Source organism: Engystomops pustulosus, chromosome 3 (genome assembly GCF_040894005.1).
Source record: "Engystomops pustulosus chromosome 3, aEngPut4.maternal, whole genome shotgun sequence".
NCBI classification, from domain to species: domain Eukaryota; kingdom Metazoa; phylum Chordata; class Amphibia; order Anura; family Leptodactylidae; genus Engystomops; species Engystomops pustulosus.
In genome coordinates, this window is record NC_092413.1 from 55832233 (window position 1) to 55850408 (window position 18176).

The 18176-nt window shown below is 39.2% G+C and overlaps 1 protein-coding gene across 4 annotated transcripts in view; it reads right to left on the bottom strand.

Moving 5' to 3' along the window:
• The window catches only part of LTBP1 (latent transforming growth factor beta binding protein 1), a 257405-nt gene that overhangs the window by 105187 nt on the left and 134042 nt on the right, over nucleotides 1–18176 (bottom strand). For 3 of the 4 annotated variants that reach the window (XM_072140841.1, XM_072140839.1, XM_072140838.1), the window contains exon 5: nucleotides 9880–10047. The exons of the other annotated variant lie outside the window; for it this stretch is intronic. In XM_072140841.1, coding sequence (XP_071996942.1) covers nucleotides 9880–10047 — 168 coding nt within the window. The remainder of the gene's footprint in view (nucleotides 1–9879; nucleotides 10048–18176) is intronic. 4 annotated transcript variants of the gene reach the window in all.

Genomic DNA, 18176 nt, shown 5'->3' on the forward strand with positions numbered 1-18176 from the left:
TGCCTGTATCTCAAGCATTTTTGTGTTCCATGAGGTTACACATCAATGTCATCTTTGTTTAGACACAGCATGTTTGACCTTGCTCTGTTGCCTTGTGTTTGTTTGCCTTTGATCTGTACTGTGCACTTATCTATGGTTGGGACTTCCACCCAGTTGTCCCTAGCAAGTCCAGCAAGTAGACAGGGATAGAAATTGTGGGAAGCTCAGGGTCTTCACTTGACAATAAATAAATGTATACATATAATATTAAAGAACTGTGCAGGTCCAAATTTTATCTTCACAGAGAATATGCTGAATGTGAGTTTGTGTTCAGCCTTCGGCTTATCAACATTTTGCTAATTATAATAAGTATCTTCTGTTTGCACCAATATCAGGGGAAAATAGAGATATTCTTTACTAGAAATAGAAGGACAACCCAAAAAGGTGAAATACTGGATGTCATTGAGATACCGTAGATACTCGAGTATAAGCCGACCCAAGAATAAGCCGAGGCCCCTAATTTTACCACAAAAACCTGGGAATACCTATTGACTCATGTATAAGCCGAGGGTGGGAAATGCATTGTCACAGCCTCCCCAGTATATAGCCTGTCGGACCCTGCCAAATAGTATATAGCCAGAACCTGCTCTCTAGTATATAGCCTGCCAGCCCATATCCCCCAGTATATAGCCAGCCCCCTTCCCCAGTATATAGCCAGCCCCCTTCCCCAGTATATAGCCAGCAGCGGGGGAAGCCGGAAAGGTGAGTTTTGATATATATATATATATATATATATATATATATATATTTTACTCAAGTATAAGCCGAGTTTGGGGTTTCAGCACATTTTGTTGTGCTGTAAAAATAGGCTTATACTCGAGTATATATGGTAAGTAAACAGAATAGTTACAAACTGGACAGTTTATCATGTTGTCTTGAGAATATTAGTTTTTGAATGCAAGTGTTCCCTTTAAACAGGTATCCTTTTTCTAATTTATGTAGTTAATAACATTCATACTGCTTGCTGTGAGTACTGTAATATAGCTCATGCAATAAGAGGCCAGCTAATTTAGTAAAAGCCAAATCAGAAAAAGTGGATTTGCAGACTGAACTGAATAACCAGCTGTTGGTTGTCATTTTTGTCTTTTGATCTATCCCTTAGGCACAAAAATACTCCTGTGTCATCTAGATCTGATTTCAAGAGTCAACTAATTTTGTGCCCAGAAATGACATTGTTTCACCACAAGTTTTCTGTGTAAATAAGTCATCCCTTGTCAACCCCATTGTGGGATTCCGTGGTTATGACACCAAGCGGGAAAGCAGCTGGAATGTGTAAGCCAAAGACTACATAAGAAGAACTGCCATATTTTCCTATTGTAAATATCACCTCTAAATACATTGCTGTAGGCAACTTTCACACAGTGCTTGCTCTAAATGTTTACCGTATCTAATCAGTGGACCGCTATTCAGCGAAAAGAGGTCATAAGAGTACCTTTTTGGATAGGATAGCATATAATGGTATACTTTACTATGAAATAGCTGAATGCACAATTCCATACAGATATTTCAAGTAAAACTCCTATTCAACATAGCATACAATTTTTACAGTGGTAGTGGCTCATCTGCCACAAAAATGAACCGAAAGTAGTTTTCATTTTGGATCATCTAATGATTTGGATTCCTTACTATAAATGTTCGAATTTCTCCTGGAATGGTGGTCAACAAAATGGGAGAATTCTTCAAATCAAATTGTACTAGAAGGTGTATTATCCCCCACTGATTTGGTTATACTTCTAGAGATAGAAATTTGTTTTCCCCTGGTATGGGCCAATTGACAATCACCTGTGGCAGTTTTTCACTTCTTGATCAATTCTGTAGGGTTAAAAGTTGAACTTACTGGACCTGGATGTTTATGCAACTTAATCTACTATGATACTATTCCTAAGGTTAACTTCACATAAGCATATTCATGTCATGAAATAGAATCTGAGATAATACGTCAGCTATATTTCCCAGACTTATGAGTGTTCGGAAACATACTGGAGAGCATAGGGCTGATATAGTACCTCTACAAAATTAGAAACCATAAATATATTAGGCTTATCTTAGGCTTAGTGACCACGGTAAAAATAGAGAGAAACAAAGAAAATGTTTTAAATAATCAGATAAAAAAACATAATGGGTCATTTTCTTGTGACTTTTTTTTTAATAAAAAAATGTACAGTATATACATACAATAAAATTGTATTTCCATGCTATAACATACATATGCCCCAATATGGACAGGAACCAGGGTATTTTGAGTGAAACAACCCCTGAAATGTATCTTGATACAATCAAGCAAGTTTTTAGACTTAGGAGCTTTTTGTATGTGAGATTTATCAAAATGGCATGTCTGCCTCGGATTTGAGACTGGTGAAAAGTCACAAAAAAGTCTCAGAATTTTGTGCAACTGCTAAATAGGTTTCTTATATCAGGAGGGGACTATATTTGATAATTTGCCACACATCTGGATTCACATTATACATTTGGCATAAGTAGGCTAAAATGAAAAGTAGGTTGTCAAATATCACAAAAAGTTGCACCTTTTTGAACAAATTTCCAATTGAGCCAATTTGTACACCAGAAAAAGGCCCGAATTACAATAATAAATGACAATGATAAATTCATTGTAAGGGATTTACAATGTTCTGAAGGCATAGAGCAAACAGAGAATGTGTGGTCTATCCATATTGGCACATCCTTTCACTGGATTTTGTAAACTTACCATACAGCGCATGTATGGTGGTTGTACTCTGATGATAGCAAAATTCTTGTACGTGACAAGATAAGATTTATTACCCCTATGTAAAATGAGGAATTCCTTTCCTATTCATCTCTTCATTCTATAAGAACAGATATAAACTGATGGGTTCCATTACCAGTATAGGGGAAATAACTTACAGGAAGAAAGCTATACTCCTTACACTTGACTCCTTCCAAATATGTACCCCCCTATGGTGCACTCTCACTACCATTCTCAATCTCAAACGGGACTAGGCAGGGGTGCCAGCTATCTCCCTTCCTGTATTGCCTAGTGATATAGTCCCTGGCTATTGCCCTCCGGAATTTCACCATTCAGTGCACATAAATTGGGAATGCTTACCACAAGATGTCCCTATTTGCGGACGATCTGCTTCTTTATGTAACCAACCCTAGAATCTCTCTCCCCTCAATACTGAAGGAGTTTAACACCTTTGTTAAACTAAGTAACAAAGTTAATTTACAGAAATTAGAGTTACTAAATGTGTCACTCCTTTAAAAGCAGGTGTCCCACTAAACTTCAATGGGGGGACAATGTGGCTTATGGGGGGAAAATGCAGCTTATGGGGGGACAGTGTGGCTTAAGGGGGAACTAAATATTTTGTGGGGTTGCCCCCTCATTGCCCCCCTCTGGCAAGATGTCAATCAGCTATACAATGCTCTAATTGACTAATTCTCAGATGGTACTTATGCCAGAACAGGCCTTGCCCTTCCAGGACCCATGTCAAGAGTTTATTGAGACACTTTCTTGTAGCAACTCTCCAAGCTATTTCTCGTTGTTGTCCATCTCCAGTCCCTCTATTTAGAGCTGACTGGGTTTCTGCCCTTAATCATATATTCAGAATGAAAGAGTTGAAGGCAATAGATGACGGCAGAGTTACTTTGTTTTATACTGTATGAACCCCCTGGCTAACCTTCAGGGGCTCAACCTCTTTCACCACCTGGGTTTCAGCTAAAATGTTACTTTAATTTAAAATCCCCTGCTCATTTCTTTTTCTCTTTACCTTCCCCCTATCTCTTTTCTGTGATACACCCACCATCTCCCATGTATCCTACTGTTCTATCCCACTCCTACCCCTTTGATTGTCTATGTACTGTTTGTCTCATAAGCCAAGTTTTCAAAATATGGGAAACATAAGAAAACACTGATTTCAATTGGAGGCCACCATTTCCATATTGTTCAGTATGACACCGTATATTACTGCATACAGCATACCTGTAAATAACGTACATGAATCATTCTGAAGAAGGACATATTCTGGGTCTGAAACACATATTTTGAAATAAAACCACCATCCCTGAGAAAAGTCTCACTAAAAAACACAAGCTTTCCAGCTTCTAGACCTGCTGCTGAGATGAAGTCCCATTATAAGTTGTGCTCTGCAGTCTCATCGGTAACCTGTAATTACCGTACTTTGGAAAAGGATAACTACCTGACCAGTATTATAAGGGAATGGCTAGAATATTTATAGTTTGGCTAGTATTCTATTTTCAGCCCCATTAGAGACCAGTATATTTATGTGTATTCAACGTCAAGACTACCTGATTGTGACCGGTATTTTTGAGTTGCAAAGAAATGCTGAAGGCAGCTATAAACAAGCAATATAAGGTCTTCATCTGAGTAAAACTGAATAAACTGACTAAATAGACATTTTTATCCAACGACACATACAGAATTGTGATGTCCTAGCAGCCTTTAAAATAGGGTATGAAATGAATCCCTTTTTAACGTGAAATCTCACCAGCCATGTGAAAGTGAGCAAAAAATTTTAATATTTTTTTAGAGAAGGGTTAGAGGTTGGGTGAAGTGGGGAGTGTCTATTTAGACATATCTTGGGCTCTAGAGCAGCTAGAACAATGGTACCATAGACTAGAACATGTAATCATGTTAAAGAAAATAATTTTCTCTTTCAAAGTGCATCAGAATTGTGGTTCTTGGTGCTGCAGAACCAGAGATGTGGCCTGGTAAATTCATAGTTGGGAAGACCGCTGCAAGACCAAATTCCGACCTTTTTTCGTCAACTGCCTATACCTCTGATTCTATCGATCACAGAACCACAAGCCTGATGTGATCTGATGTGATTTCATAACCATGGTTCTATATGCTACAGAACCCAAGATATAAGCATATAAAGTGATATTTATCCTCAACCTCTGATCTTGACTCTTCTCAGCTAATTTGCATATGACTTTGGAGAAGATGGATGAGATTTCACATAAAAGAGGCAATGTTAGACAGGACATGTCTTACCCTACCTGAAGGGGCTGCTAGTTTAGTGGGGTAAAAGTATGTGACAGGTTACCTTTAAAGAACAATTACCTTTAAAGTATAAAAACTTTTGCCTTACTCTGCACTGAGCTAAAATAAGCAATTCTCAAATTTACTCTCATTGCAGCCATATCTCCAGGACCTTGAGAGATGTCATAAACATGTGACTGATCACATGCTTGAGGTTTTCCAATTACAAGGAGGCAGTGTCTTTATATTGTCCAAGGAATGGTATGTAGCAGAGGTAGGTGTGTTTGAAAGTTTGAACTGTTTATGTGTGGAAGTTTGAACGTGAGCACAAATAAAGACATAGCTCAGGATCCCCATCAATTCTTATGAATGGCAGACACACAGACCTCTTTGAGCAGGAATCTCTGCACAGGAAAGGGGTGGTCTGTAGGTAGGGGTCAGCTTCCATAGACTATAATGGCAAAAAAATACTGTGATGTTGTAATGTATTTGTGTTTTTATTCCTATGTAGGTGTTTATAAGCTATGTATAATGCTGCACCTCCCTCTCATCTCAGTCTAGCACCCAAACCGTGATGTGATGTTAGATTAATCCCTACCTTACTTTGAACCTCTCACACACGTCTCCAGGAATTCTCCAGAGCTGCACCAAAGCTGCACCAATTCTCTGGAATGCTCTTCCCTGGACTATCAGACTAATACTCAGCCTCCAACGTTTCAAACGTGCTCTTAAAACCCATCTCTTTTTATCGAGCCTATCACACTTGCAAACTGCATGAAATTGATAAAACTGGCTTGTGTGAAACCAGCTTAAAGGAAAACTACGAGTACCTATAAGCCAAATTAAACTAAACATACTCACGTATACTGCTCTTCATCTTGCTCCCACTGCTTGTCTTCTTTAATCTTGACACGATCGCCTAAAAAAAAGACTTAGAGAAAGCAGCCAGGAGCGCCAGGACGCAATTATTCATGCTTCCTGTGTGAAGTCACCTCCCTCTCCCATCAAGGTATCTATCATGCAGGAGGTGTGAATTCATGCCTCCTGTGTGAAGTAATCTGTCTGTTCAGCATGGGAAAGGGAGGTGTCGAGAGGTGTGAATATTTAGCAGCCCAGAGCCCCGGACATCGAGTCCCGGCGCTCTGTGCTGTTTTTTTTCATGCGATCTTGCCGTGTTAAAATTAAAAAAAAGAGTAGTAGAGTTAAGTATATTTTGTTTAATTTGACTTATAGGTATTGGTAGTTTTCCTTTAAAGTTTTGAGTGGAGCATTTTACACAGCATTGTTCTATATCTGTTTAAATAACAAAATGGACAACTCTAGGTCTCTCCTAAACATTATATATTACTATGGTTGATGTCTGATTATAATATTTGGTGCCTTTTTATATGAATGTGTTCAACTGCACAGTCCAGCTTTTACACGGACATCACAAGCATTCTATAGAGTACTTGAAAATCATAAAGGAAATATTACTCCGCAAGCAAGTCTTAAGAATGGTGCACTCTATGCAACAGCTGTTTTACACATTGTAGCTATCTGCAGTGGTTACCTACAGGATATATAAAAGAATTTAGAGCACGACTCAAGAGGGGCCCTGTTCTTCTAGTTAGCTGCCAAAATATGTCACTGAGGTTGCATTTATTGTTAAAGCTTCAGAATTGTACAAAGAGCATTTAAAGTAGGAGCTTGCAGTGAGGGACACCAATTATAACCCACAAGTGCACCTTTCATTTTCTTCAATGATAATAACCCAGCACAGGAGGACATTGCCTAAGGTGAAAGCATCTGGTTCACTTCCAGCAGTTACAAGTCATGACAGGTAAATTCCTTCACTGTTACTTAAAGCCTCTTTAAAGGAGCATTGCCAACAAGAACCAAGGATTCAATGGAAACATGATGGAGGAGATAAAGGCTTTATTTTTCTTTTTTATAAAACAATATGTATCCTAAATGGTTAAATAAATTCTAATATTTCAACATACTGTACACATTGTTTGTTAAAAAGTATGAGTCAGTTCTAAACTGAAATAGTTTCCCCTTAAAGATACCAATTCTAGAACTTCTTTTCTTAGAACTGGAAATAAATGGTAATAATGAAGCTATGTGTTATCATTCCCCTTGTCATTGGATTATGTCCCTACAAGGGTTATCAATCCCAGCACTGACAGCATGTGTAGGGACAACCCTTACTAATGCAAGTACAAGTACTGGTGGATTGTTCTCTTCACTGTGCTAGTGACAGCTAAGTAAATGGTTGCCTGAGAACCCCTGCTACTTCAACACTGATTTTCCCAAAATTACAACCACTAATAACGGCCATATCAGTTTCCGTGAACCATGAAAAACGTTTCATTTTAGCAAATTTTGCTTGGAAGGGAAGGATGTGCTGCTCTGCAGACTGTAAAAAAACAGATGAGTAAAGAATTTGTTGATCATAAAAATTGTAATACTGAAGCTATATCTGCAAGGCTTGGTGGTTTCTGGAACAGGTCTCATCATAATCCAGATATAGCTAAATGAAATGGGACCGGAAACACCTCATTAGTTTGTCAAAGTCACACTTGGTGTACCACTTCCTATTTACACAAAACATAAAAGAGGGTTATAAAGAATGGGGTATTCCTACTGCTCACCATGTACACTGCACAATAATCTAGTCCTTCACTGCCAACAGGGAATCCCAATCATTGCACTTATAAAGAGGGGATTCAAGTATTACAAAGTAAATCCCATTGTGGGTCACTGCCAACAAAGCAAATCCTATTGTGGGCCACTGCCAGGTACTGAGGGCAAAGCAAACACAATGTCAAGTTGCTACAGTATGTTGCCTACTTTAGTTGAAACTTATTTCCAGAACAAATTCATTTCCAATACAGAAACCAAATTGGTCTCACACATTCTAGATGTACTTATCCAAACATAAACAAACAATCACCCATAAACATTTTTTGTATATGGAACCTATTGTTGAAGGGCTTTATGATACTTTCGCTTTCTTAATGCCTAGAGCAGTGGTGGCGAACCTATGGCACGGGTGCCAGAGGCGGCACTTAGAGCCCTTTCTGTGGGCACCTGGGCCATCGACCCAGCACACCAGACAGGACTCAAAGAATATTCCTGCAGTTCCAAGCAACTTAAAAAATGCTGCTTTCAGTCATATTTTAATACTTACTTGGCTGCTTAGGACTGTAGGAAGAGGGAGAATGTGTGGTCAGGGCCAAATTATCTTTGGAGGTCCTCCTGCTAGCTCCACAATTCTCCATGTACAGTGCAACTCTGGATAAAAGCTACAGTGATGGAAATTTTCCCTCCTTCTTTCCACTGTGTTGATGTCCTCAAGAGGCCAATATGATTGAAAGTTGTTGAAGAACAGGGAGCTTTTTGGTTTGCACCTTGCGATAAATAAGGGGGGTTGTTTTTTGGGCACTCGGCTACTAAAAGGTTCGCCATCACTGGCCTAGAGAATGGGTGGACCTGTATCAATTCAGTGTATACTTTGAGCCAATAAGATGTCTCATTCTACTCCATCCCATTTGCAGCATGTAGTCTCATATAGATTGATAGAGATATAAACTGCAGCTACACTGCCTCCTCATCCATTTATATATATTATACTGTAGTATAAACATTTATATACTGACTATCTATACTGTTTATACTTTCCCCAAACAACATATACTGTATAGTGAGACCTCTGTGAGATGACCTGTCAAAATAGGATTGATCAGTAGTCCACTCAAGAGATGGTCTTCCTCAAGTTGGCAGCTAGTATTAATAATATATGGTGGAACTGAAATTTTGTCATAAGATTCTGGTTTACATAAAGTGGCCTTTTCAAAAAGGTGGTCTTTTGAAGAGGTTTCACTGCAATGCACAGTATTCATCTGTATTACTGATTTATTAAAATACACGGACCGGTTACTGACATTAGAAGCCGAGCTCACCAAATTTGGATAGAAATATGTGCTGAATCAACACATTATCGGAGTGGACATGAAGTGAATCAGACAATCCAATAAAAACAAATATTAGTAACCCTACTATGACTAAACTCATAGCTGTGCACCTGTCGACTTTCCAGGGAGTGTGGATGATTCCATAAACCTGGCTGAGATACAGCGCAGTTATAAATCTGCACAAACGCCTTGTTACAATGGACATTACAGGAGTATATTTCTGTGATATACTGTATACTGTATCTCATTGTGTCTATATGACCGTTTGTCTATTATCAGTGAACCTACAGCTCTTGTGGAATGATACACTAAAGCATAGAGCATAGCCTTCATAGCACATGTCTGCAACATGGAAAACCAGACAGGGCCTGCAAGTGCCAAAAATGTGTTTAGAAAGTCTAGTGAGAAATTACTTGAAAAGTCCTGTAAATGTTCAAATATTTGACTCTTTCAAGTGTGTGCTACTTTGGGATGGACGGCACAGTAAGCAGAGGATTATGTGCTGTATGAGCGCTTCCTTATTAAGCAAAACAAAAATCTGCTCAGAATATTCAGAAAATCACAGCAATATAATAGGAAGAAGAATTGTCCTAAGTGAACAGTCAAGTAGCCTCTGCTGTATCCTATTTTCTTCATCAGGGAAGGAAACATATTTTATGGTGGACACTGACAACACATAGAAACACACCACAAAACACAATGGCATGGCTCCAAGAATATTAGCTAATATGCACTCTCATAATGACAGGTTACGTATATTGGTTAATGACCCCTCATAAAAGTTTTTCTTGTCCCAACACCAAGTAGAATAACATTATTCACAAATGACCACTATGGTGGATTTATCGGTAAAGCATAACAAAATATTATACATATGATAAAATCTGTGACTTTACTTACCTACTCTGAAGTTACTGGAAGTCAGCGTGTCAGCGGCGTGACCATTCTCACTGATAAGCGTTGTCGTATTCCCCTTCTCGCAGTTGTTATGACAGCGGCCCTTGGTACAGGTCACTTTGCAAATGCTGGGTGTGAAGACCACCTTGATGCGCCCTGTCTGGTTTCCCACTGCCAGCAGAGGCACAGAGAAAAGGAAAAATAGACAGATCAGCTTGGTATCCATGGATTTCCTCCCAAAGTGCAGGGAAAAAAAGTATTAAAAAGAGCAATATGAGGGAGAAGCAAAGGCAGCTTGTCAGTGCTCTTTGCTCAGCATCCAGTGGTGTCTCTGAAACAGGAGTGGGAAGATTAACAGACAGAACTCCGGGATCTACTCCAAGACCACATTTAAAGTCGAGTCACCAGAGTGGGATTAGTAATCACAATGCTGCACTTTATTCACAGGGAGAATGAAAGTGTAAAAAGAAAAAAAAAAAAAAAATTGAGCACGCTGCATGACAGCTTACACAGCCAGCTCTGACAAGTAGATGTAATGCAAGGAGGATGGCTGAACACCTAGGGGAGAATAGACTCCTGTGTCTTCCTGCATACTCCAGCTGTTTCTGCCGTTATTAAGTCACTCTCTTTCCCTCTCTCTCACTAGAGTCCGTCCCCTGGAAATGTTTTAGGCATGCGGCGTGTCTGAGAACATCTGTCTCAAATCTCCTGGCACCCTAGACGGGAGTGATCAAATCTTGTTTGTGACGCAGCTGCCCGGGTCCAATTTTTTTTCTTCTACCTTTTGGCAAATGTTCAACTTTTGGATTTAGGAATTATATAGCTGTAATTCATTATAACTTATTCGGGGGCAGAAATCAATGACTACTGCTAATAGCTTATTAGACCCTTCCTGATTTATTTTCCCTGTCAGTCTGACTTCAGCTCAAGTACATTCATATCAAGCTCCAAAGTCTAAACTAAAAATGTAAATGCTTTAAAAAGACATTACTATGTATGGATGGAAAGTGGGCGAAGTGGCTTATATATTTATGTAAATGTCTAATGTTTCCTGAGGAATGGGTTACAAATGGAGTTTCCAGAATTAAAATGCTGTCATTTTCTGAAATGTCAAAAATACTTGTCTAAGTCATCAGTAAAACTGGCCCCAGCATTCTTCCAATCTAAAGCCTCTCTTACAACTCTTGAATGCTGAAACCTCTTTAGCGGCGCAGAGAGACAATTGTGGCAACTTAATTTGCAAATCAGCATGCCGTATTTTCCGGGCCATTAGGCGCACCGGAATATAAGGCGCATTAGTCCGATGCGCCTTATACATGTAATAATTCCATATATAAGGCGCATCGGACTATAAGGTGCGGGTCGGGGGCGTGGCGGAGGTCCGGGGGTGGAGCGGAGACCCGACGGGACGAGACACGACGGGACGCCGAGACGCGACGCGGAACGCGGGGAAGGTGAGCGGGGAAGGTGAGGGGGAGGTGGAGGATGGCAGCGGACCATACTTACATAGGTCCCCGAGACAGCAGATCTCCAGCGGGAACTGCAGACCGACGCGGCAGAAGTTGTTCGTGCCGCGTGGTCTGCAGTTCCCGCTGGAGATCTGCTGTCTCCGGTAGCGGGGACCTATGTAAGTAGGGTCCGATGCCCTGCGGCATACATAGGGCGCACCGGACTATAAGGCGCACTTTGGATTTCTAAGGAAATCCAAGGCTTTTATGTGCGCCTTATAGTCCAGAAAATACGGTAGTTCATGGCTCTCGCATTAGCACTAACATGTTCCCTCCAACCAAATTCCCTTTGAAGTGTGAGGAGTCTCTTATAGGCCATATTAAATGCCCTAAGAATTCTGGAAAAGGTTTATCCAAATAAGTTTTCTCGGGTGGAGAAAGGAAAACTAAGCCTCTAGCACCAAGTTTTGTAAAGTAGTTCCCTATAAGCCAAGGTCTGATCTTTAAGAAGCCTTGTGATTTGGGATGGAGTGAATCCATTTACATACACCGTCCATTTCAAATGTTTACTCTTTGATAAGAGGACAATCATCTAGTGAGGAAGATAAATATGTCTCATCCCCATTTCAAATAACAAGGATTCTTAAAGCTGGGCATTGATTCAAAGGGAGCTACAATTCAAAACTTGTAGTTGGATGGAGGTTTTGGTTTCCCATCCAGGTAAACTAAATTGGTTGGATCTGGATGCCCCTTTCTTAAAGGAAATCCATCATTATGCTTTACCTACCCAAAGTAACTGCTGTGTTATGCGGGTCTATGCCCATACAGGCCACCCATGCCTTTATTTTCATCTTAAAGCTCCTCCTTACTTGCCAAAAGTTAACAAATAAGCAAATGAGGTTCACGTGATTCAGGGGCGAATTAACAGAGCACCTCAGGACTCTTGCTCCACAGAAGTAATAACACCCTCTGCTACACCCCACCAAGCATCTTCTTATTCTTCCCCCTTAACCCACATCACTTCTGGGTCTAGCAAGATGTGGAGTCAGATCCATGAGGTTCTCTGCCAAAGCAATTCAGCCTAATTTCCATATTTCTGCACTAAAGTTTTGGAATGAAATGCACAGCAGGACAATAAAAACAAAGGCATGGGTGGAATGTGTGGGCATAACCCTACATAACATAGCAGTTAGTTCAGGTAGGTAAATCATGGTGATAGACTCTCTCTAATGCAGACATATTGGGGCACATTCACCAAGGGCTTTGTGACACACTTTTGTCAGACTGTGCGCGTTCTTCTTGGCTAAAATGGCTTGCGCAGGTATTTAAGAAGTGTCTGCACTGCTATTGTCTTGCACACAACCCTTTTACGATCATACGATCTTAGTGAATCACTGCATGCAGCAATATACACGGAAGATAGCACTTTTAGTGCATTTTCTGAATTTCGAAGTAAATGTGCCCCATTATGATGATCAGGAGGACAAGAAGCAGAAACCTTTAGTGACCAGGTATTATAGTTGGGTGAATTTGTGGTCTGTTGCACATTACTTCAATGGCCCTAATTTAGATTAGAGCATTAAAGCTGCGTTGATATAAGCTGGGTTTACATATCCCTAAGAAAGTGTTAACAGTAGATAATTTCCTTCCATCTGCTCAGGTGTATATTTTCTATTAAGTATATTAGTTGCCGTATTTTTCGGATTATAAGGCGCACAAAAAATCCTTTGATTTTCTCAGAAATCAAAGGTATGCCTTATAGTCCAGTGCGCCTTATATATGAACCTTACTTACAGACAACAGCTGCCTTGAACTGTGCACAGGTCTGCCACCTGCTGGTCATTCATCCTTATAATCAGGTGCGCCTTATAGTCCAGTGTGCCTTATATATGAACCTAGACATTTTAGCAGGCATTTATTGATGGTGCACCTTATACTCCGGTGTGGGCCTTATAGTCCAAAAAAAAATGTACTTAGAAATTACCTAGAAATGTAGATATTATATTCAGTTTATAAAGCAGCAACGCATAGCGCTATAAATAAACTGCTGATTTTCATCAATAAACAATAATGTACATTAGGTATATGGGTTTTTATATACAGTTTTTAATAACACATCAAAATTATTTATGCATATTTACCAATAATTTATTATTAATTAATTTATAAATAATTCATATAAAGAGATTTTTTGAAAACTATTAAAACAATATAAATTTATTATCTCATCTTTAAAGGGAACCTGTCACCACATTTTTCACAAATAAAGATAGTGACAGGTTCCCATAGAGCCCTAGTAACTAATTGACACCTTTCTTTTAGCTAAAAATTGTTCCCCTGTGATTCCCATATATTCAACTTCATACTTTTTACCTAGTATCTATGCATGGCTACAGCGAGTTGAGGTGGGCATTGCCTCCTCGGGCTGAAGGCAGCAGCCCCATCCATCCTATCTCTGTTTGCGACCAGGTTTGTAATGTTATGTGACCAGGGTGACATCATTGGAGGTCCTTCAGCTTTTTAGCATTAGAAAACTGTTCAACAAGCATGTATCTCATGAAATCACAGCATATTGTATCACATAAAATCACAACAGCCTGCATTGAGAGGAGCAGAAGTCCATGGAGGCTGCTGTGATTGTTTTATGTGGTCAGATATGTACATGGCGTAAAGTTTGTGAATGTTAAGTACCTTAAGAAACTGATGATTTCACCCTGGTCACATGACATTAGGACACGCCCCTCGACTCGCTCTAAAGATGCATAGATATCAGACAATACTATAACTCTGATTTTATGGGGATCTGAGGGAAACTATTTTTAGCTAAAAGCAGGGTGTCAAATAGTTACTAGGGATCTATATGAACCTGTCACTACCTGTATTTGTGAAAAATAGGGTGACAGGTTCCCTTTAATAACCTGTATTGTAAATCCCCACATGTGCCATCCATGCCTTTGTTTTGATTTTGCAGCTGCTGCTTCTGTGCCAAAAGTACTGTCTGAAGTGCTTTTTGGGTGCTATCAGAGCGCTCTGGCTCCACAGCAATACCAATGCCTCCTGCTACACTGCCTACACCCACAATCTTCTATCATACAACCACCTTCAGCTACACCTCTCCTGGATCCAGCAAAAGGAGGAACCGTAGCTCTTAAGTGCTCTTCCAAAGCCTCTTTTGCATGTATGTAAGGTTTACTACCACAAATGTAATGGGGATCGATATCCGGCAGCACCACTTGCGGGAGGATTTTGGTCCCCAGTGAGCTCACTACACCATGAGCGTGCACGGTGAAATATAGGACATGTCTATGGAATCTCTGGCTGATGAATTAAAAGACAGGAGGTTTCACTTTACATATCAAAAAAGCAGAGCAGAACTTTTAATATATATGTATATTGATAAGTTACTTAATATCCTTCCCTCAGCACTTACACACACACACAATACAAAAAAACATGAGGTAACATGGCCAACCCCTTTAATTTTATTTGGAATGAATAACATGAAGCATTTCTTTATGTCACCCAGTCTGTATCTGCAAATACTTAGTATGTTAGATAATAGTGAAAACATGTTGAATTGTCCTATTATGCAGTAAGTACGGACAGGGATGGGTAACCCTGCATTCCAGATATAGCTGAACTGTATCTGACATGGCGCTCAGCCAGCCCATCCCTACAGAAATGGAACACATCCTTCTCAGCAAGATATCTCATACATAAAGAGATGGTAGAAAGTAAAAGTCTGGTGTGTAACTTAATCTTGAGGGGGGAAATATCTGATCTTACCGCAGGTTAAGGAGGGTGTAGTAGGAAGTGATGAGATGTAAGGAAAAGGAAAAAATGACTCCTCATTTTTAGCCTTTTACTCATTTCCTCCTTTGAATGCCAAGCATTTAGGAAATCCAAAACTAGATGTTTTGTGGGTGACCACTAAAGTGGATATAATGTGGCGAAAATCTCACTACACTACACTAATTAGGACTTAATTAGGTCTTAATTAGGTCTTCAATGTTATCATATTTTGCCCTTGGCTCCTGATGTGGAAAAGTGCCCCCCTTATATATAAGTAATAGTGGCCTTCATTCCCAGCACCTGTGGCACACCTCTTAGATACCCACTCCCAGCTTTTTTTTGTGTCACCTATTCAGTATGACATTAACTTTTTACACTTCTGGCTTTGTATTTTGTATAATATTGCATTAAATCTTTACGTAGAAGCTGATGGTCTATTTTATCAGCTAAATTTTAGGATCTTATTTATTCCAAGGATTAGGAGAATAGAATAGGGACATAACGGTTGAACAAAAACCAAGTCAGCAATTCTCATTTGTTTGATTCCTACTTTTCTCATTTGTTTCTCTTCACATTTCCATCTGGAAAATTTTGCATCAAACTGTTGGGAAGAATAAAGTTGTTAAATGTGGTCAGTTCTCACCAATCCAAGTTTTTTACATGCCAACAGTGACTCGTTCTGTAAGGTTTCTGGCCGTTTAACACACTCTGGTGGTGACAAGAGCCAGATATGATATAAAACAATGGCATGTCAGCAATTACATCTAAGCTTACTCATGTCTTATATAGTGCAGAGCTTCCACACTCAATGTCTGGGGCTATTCTTAGATGCACCACTTGACCTGATATATTATGCCCTGTCTCTGTGTAGTGATGTAAGTGATAATTACTGGACTCATTTTAAGGGAAAGGTTTATTCCTGGGTAAACTTCCACCTCTACAGATTCTGAAGCTACTCCATGAGGAAAGTGCTGTTCAGGCACTAATGGGAATATCACACCCTACTGCACAGAATGCCAAGCCGAATAGAGTGAGAATGATGATATTTTTATAATGAAGATCTGGGCTGTTTGCAGAAATGTTGCTATGCTGCCTCATAACATTATTGTTACCAAAAACTCTGCCAGCATAATTTTGCTTGTAAGTTCATGTACTGAAGTTATTTCCTTGTGAAGTATACACTTAAAGAAAAGTTATGCTATGTTCATACCACATTTAGGATCCATGATAAGCATATAGGTCAGAAAATACTCTTGATGTGTTCTTCTAAACTGTCCGTACAATTCCTTTGCCAGGAGATTAAACTGTGCAGTATTTCAGTCTCTGTACATTGTCAATAGCAGAAATGTAGTACACAGTTCTATTGGGCCATACATTTGGGGGCACCATTGAAAAGTTACTGGAACAAAGTCATATTTTTAGTAAATCCTAAACAGTAAAGCCCCATCAGAACCCATTCCATTAAGCCAGAAGGCAGAGTCTGCAGGGGATGGTCAAGCTATTTGTTTAAAGGAAAAGGGATTGGTAGATAACATTAGTAGAGATTTAAGGAGAAGAGGAGAAATAGTTAAATGGTGATCTGGGGAATACGGGGCCTTTATATGTCAACAAACGTTTGGCACAGTTCCATTCCCTTCTCCCAGTTTTGGGGATCAGCAGGGTTAATTTGGGGTTTAAATATGACATGTCTGATCTATAATGATACAGTGGAAAGAGGCAGTGTTGAAAGTGGTGATTTCTTAGTCTGTGGGAGTGTTTGCATTGAGTGTCCTTGTACAATATTTGCGCCTCTATATCACATTGTTGGTAACTGGAGTGGCCAATGACAAGTGTCCAGATTGACTTGGTTAAGAACACCATTTTTGTAAGAAGTTCCTAAGATAGCCACTTAGGCTCATATGGGAAATCGATACTTGTGTTTTAAAGAGATGTGAAGATATAACGTAACATGTCAACATGTAAACAATTAAAATTTTATAGCATGGTTGCTGTGACCAATAATTAACCCCTTCGGGACTCAGCCTATTTTGGCCACTAGGATGCAGCCCTATTTTTGAAATCTGCCCTCTGTCACTATAAGTGCTTATATCTTTGGGACGCTATAAGATATCCAGGGAATTTTGAGATTGTTTTTTCCAGGCAAATTGTACTTCAAATTACTGGCGGTCCCCTACTTAAGGACACTCGACTACAGACAACCCATAGTTACAGACAGACCCCTCTAACCTCTGGTGAAGCTTTCTGAATGCTTTACTATAGTCCCAGATTACAATAATCAGCTGTAAGGTGTCTGTAATGAAGCTTTATTGATAATCCTTTATTGATAATCCAGCAAAAAATGTTTAAACTCCAATTGTCACTGGGGCCCAAAATTGTTTTGTCTGGATCTACAATTATAAAACATACAGTTTCAACTTACATACAAATTCAACTTAAGAACAAACCTCCAGACCCTATCTTGTACGTAACCCGGGAACTGCCTGTAGTTTAAAAATTTGGATGGTATCTTTTGTGTTTAGTTATGAAAATAAACGAAATTTGGCAAACATTTGGAAACATTGTTTATGTTCAAAGTTCTAAATTCCCTACTTTTGATGCAGATAGTCATAGCACCCAAATAAATTCATAACTTTCATTTCCCAAATGTCTGCTTTATGTTGGCATGGTTTTTTAAATTATACATATTTTACTAGAATGTTATGAGGCTCAGAATTTGGTGCCATTTTTCACATTTTTTGGAAAAAAATCATCAACCTTAAATTCAAGCTAATAACAAATAAGATAATTAAAAGATGCAAAAATAAATTTTTAAATTTACTCTCCTCATAAATGAGTGGTGTTCATTTCTGCTACTTTTCTTGGATGAAGTTTATATCCTGTAAAACATAATGTTTGCTTCCAGTACAGATGTACATTCTATACTTCTGTAGAGGCTTCCTGGCATACTCTAACTGAATGCATAAAACGTTGTGTTTAGATTATATCAAAGCAATGAAATAAAGCATATTGTACTGTGACGTTAGAAAGTCTCATGGAAAATTTAATGTGAAGGTTTATAAA